A 3,244-nucleotide genomic window follows, 5' to 3' on the forward strand; every position below is an offset into this window, starting at 1 on the left:
ATATAAAGCCTGCAATAATTCTGAAACACAATTAACTGTCGAAAAATATAATTTCAACATTATCCTACGTTAATTAAGATGAAAATTCTCTTCTCTGAACATGGAATACATCATTTAAAAATTATTCTCAAAGACTATAGAAACACTGTCACATTTAAATAAAATCATACTTTGATTCTTTTTTTTAAAATATACGTTTTGCAATATGCAAAGATGATAAAATCGTAGAATAGAAGGATATTAAAATCATTCTTCAACCTACAATAATGTAATAACAGGGTGAACGTTTTAATCGAGGAAAAACGTTTAAAATTGAGACTTAACCAATTTTTTAATCAGAAATTCCTTATTAAAACGTTAAAATGCAAAATTTACAATTTCGAGCTTTTATAAATTGAATAGTTCAAAAATTTATGGATAAAAAATATAAATCCTAGCTATAATTTTGAAATTTTAAGTTTAGCACTCTGAAATTTTAACAATACAAGGCTTACTATTTCTAATTGTTAAGTTATGAATATTTTATTTATAAATGCTTATTGGAACTGAACTGTCAAATATTGCGTAATATTAAAAAAAACTGTATTTTTTAAATTACAAAATTTCAAACTGAATATGTTAAAAAGGAAATGTTTTAGGCTGAAGCAATATTTTAATAGGATTTGAAATTAAATAAAAGCGCCTTGTAAAATAAATTGTTTTTCAATTTCTAATACTCGAACTACAGTTTAATTATAGAAATTATTAATTAATTTATATTGACAGTTGATCAACTTTAATCGTCATTTATCCAAATTTTTCAATGTCAAACGCTTTTATTTTTTAATTGTTTATGTTCCCAAAACTGCGTTTTAAAAGTCTTTAAATTGAAAATGTTGCCCTAAAATGGAAATGTTTCAGAGCAAAAGATTTTCGAATAACGAACTGTCAACAAAATCATTTAATAATCGAAAAAGTTAACCATTGAACCTCAAATATAAAAAAATAGAAATTAAACTATTTTAATTAACATTACATTTTTCTTCTAAAAATTTGTAGAATTCCCGATCAAATGAAAAATGCACTGTAGCTTGTAAGCTATTTCGTAAATCTGAGTCATTCCTCTATTGATCAATCTGTACGATCTTTTGCAAATTAAAATACCGATTAAAAATTCTTGTTAAAATATCAATATCATTACTAAACTGTAAAATTTCAATGAAATTTTTAGTCTCACTAGAGGGCGCTACATCTTTGACATTATGCAACCGAAAAGAGTCCCCAATTTTTTCTAAACTTGAAAACAAGCATCGTCTCAACATTTTCCTTCACGAAAAACTCTCATTCACTCTATGAAGAATACTGCTATACAAAATCGAGTGCAGGAGCCGTGTAGGAGTTTACTCAATAAATTTTCACTCCGCTTCAGAGCCACTTTCACTGCTCTCGCTGCCACTCCCACTGCCACTTCCACTGCCAGATCTTGACGGCGACCTGGATTTCGAACCCGACCTTGACCTTGATGGCGATTTCGACTGTGACCCAGCCTTTGCCGGCGATTGTGATCGAGATTTTACCGGCGACTGCGATCTGGATCTAGCTGGCGATTGCGATCCCGACTTCGCAGGCGATGCCGATCTCGACTTTTCCGGAGACGCCGATCCCGACCTTGATCCGGATTTCGATCTCGACCTCGAGCGCGATCTTGACCTTGAAGTGCCTCTAGATTGTGGACTTCCGGATCGTGATCTAGAACCCGATCGAGACCTTGCTGCTGATTGCGATCGAGATCTAGAAGTCGAACGAGCCTTTGATGGAGATCTTGATTGAGATCTAGATACCGATCTTTGAGATCTGGACACCGATCTTTGGGATCTAGACACCGATCTTTGGGATCTAGACACCGATCTTTGGGATCTAGACACCGATCTTTGGGATCTAGACACCGATCTTTGAGATCTAGACACCGATCTTTGGGATCTAGACACCGATCTTTGTGATCTAGATACCGATCTTTGGGATCGAGATGCTGATCTTTGAGATCGGGATACAGAACGTTGAGATCTGTCCTTTGATGGCGATCGAGAGCGTGATTTTGAACGCGATCTTGATCTAGAGCGCGATCCTGATTTAGATCGTGATCTTGATTTTTTACTTGATGCCCGGGAAGATGCGCGAGACGAGGCTCGGGAAGATGCTCGGGATCCTCCTTCGTTTTCGGAAGCAGCTGGAAAATAAAGATTTCATTTATAAGAAAATAGTAAGATAAAAAACAAAGGAGACTTTCATGATACAGTTTACGATATTACAGCACACGGCTAGCCTCGTTTAAGTTCAACCGGAAAGTACTTGCACATTAGGGTGGTCCAAAAATGTAAGGGAAAATTTTTTTTGCATACTAGAGGGCAACGATCCCCCATTATATTCCAAATCCGAAAAAAGAAATTCCGTAATTTTTTATTTTTTTTATTTTAACAGGAGCCGGTTTTGACTGACATTGTTTGATCGAATTGCAAGGACTTGAAGTTGTAACACAAAAGTTGGAGAAATTTGAAAACATCTTATTTGCATCCAAATCAGAATAAAAATTAAATAAATATAAATTTTAAAGAAATTTCTTAGAAACTTTATGATTATATGTCTCATAAATTCTACAAAAATATTTTGGTTACTACAAGGAATATTGCAATTTTTCCAACTTTTGGTCACAACTTCAACTCGTTGCAATTTGATAAGGCAATTTTCATGATCTTTACTCATAAGCTGGTATGATACTGTAAAGAATTAGCTCCAACATGGGCCCAAGAACATTAAAAAACATTGATCATGAAGGAAGTTATTGAAAATTTAATAAAAAATTGAAATATACAATATTATTGCAATATCTGCTTGAAAAATAGACAACTAGGCCTTATCCTGGGCTCATTTTCTACAGAATTTTGAGAGCATTTAATTCTTTAAAGAGAAAAATTGTTAGCTCTGACGCATTTAAAATTAAGAGAGCCTAATCAATCATAAAAAAACAAGTGTCTTTAAACTTTTGGCCTGTACTGCATATCTGGAAAGGGTAAAATTGAAGAGATTTCAGAAAAATGAGGTTTTTAATGGTTAAAAATCTTTTTTCTCCAAAAACGCGCAGTACGATTTTTTTTCTTTTTTCTCTCAAAATAACCGGAGGACATCCCCGAACCACGTACAAAAGAAAAACTGGATGTGCAATAGGGTGGCTCAAAAACGCCTTTTTTGGAGGGCAATGACCCCCCCC

General features: G+C 33.9%; 1 protein-coding gene across 1 annotated transcript in view; it reads right to left on the reverse strand.

Moving 5' to 3' along the window:
- Nucleotides 1-425: 425 nt before the first annotated feature.
- LOC117177814 (RNA polymerase II-associated factor 1 homolog) overlaps nt 426-3,244 on the reverse strand; it is a 26,242-nt gene continuing 23,423 nt past the window's right edge. The window contains exon 8 of the mRNA XM_033368761.1: nt 426-2,206. Coding sequence (XP_033224652.1) covers nt 1,395-2,206 — 812 coding nt within the window. The 3' untranslated portion in view covers nt 426-1,394. The remainder of the gene's footprint in view (nt 2,207-3,244) is intronic.

This window comes from Belonocnema kinseyi, chromosome 8 (genome assembly GCF_010883055.1).
Source record: "Belonocnema kinseyi isolate 2016_QV_RU_SX_M_011 chromosome 8, B_treatae_v1, whole genome shotgun sequence".
Taxonomy (NCBI): domain Eukaryota; kingdom Metazoa; phylum Arthropoda; class Insecta; order Hymenoptera; family Cynipidae; genus Belonocnema; species Belonocnema kinseyi.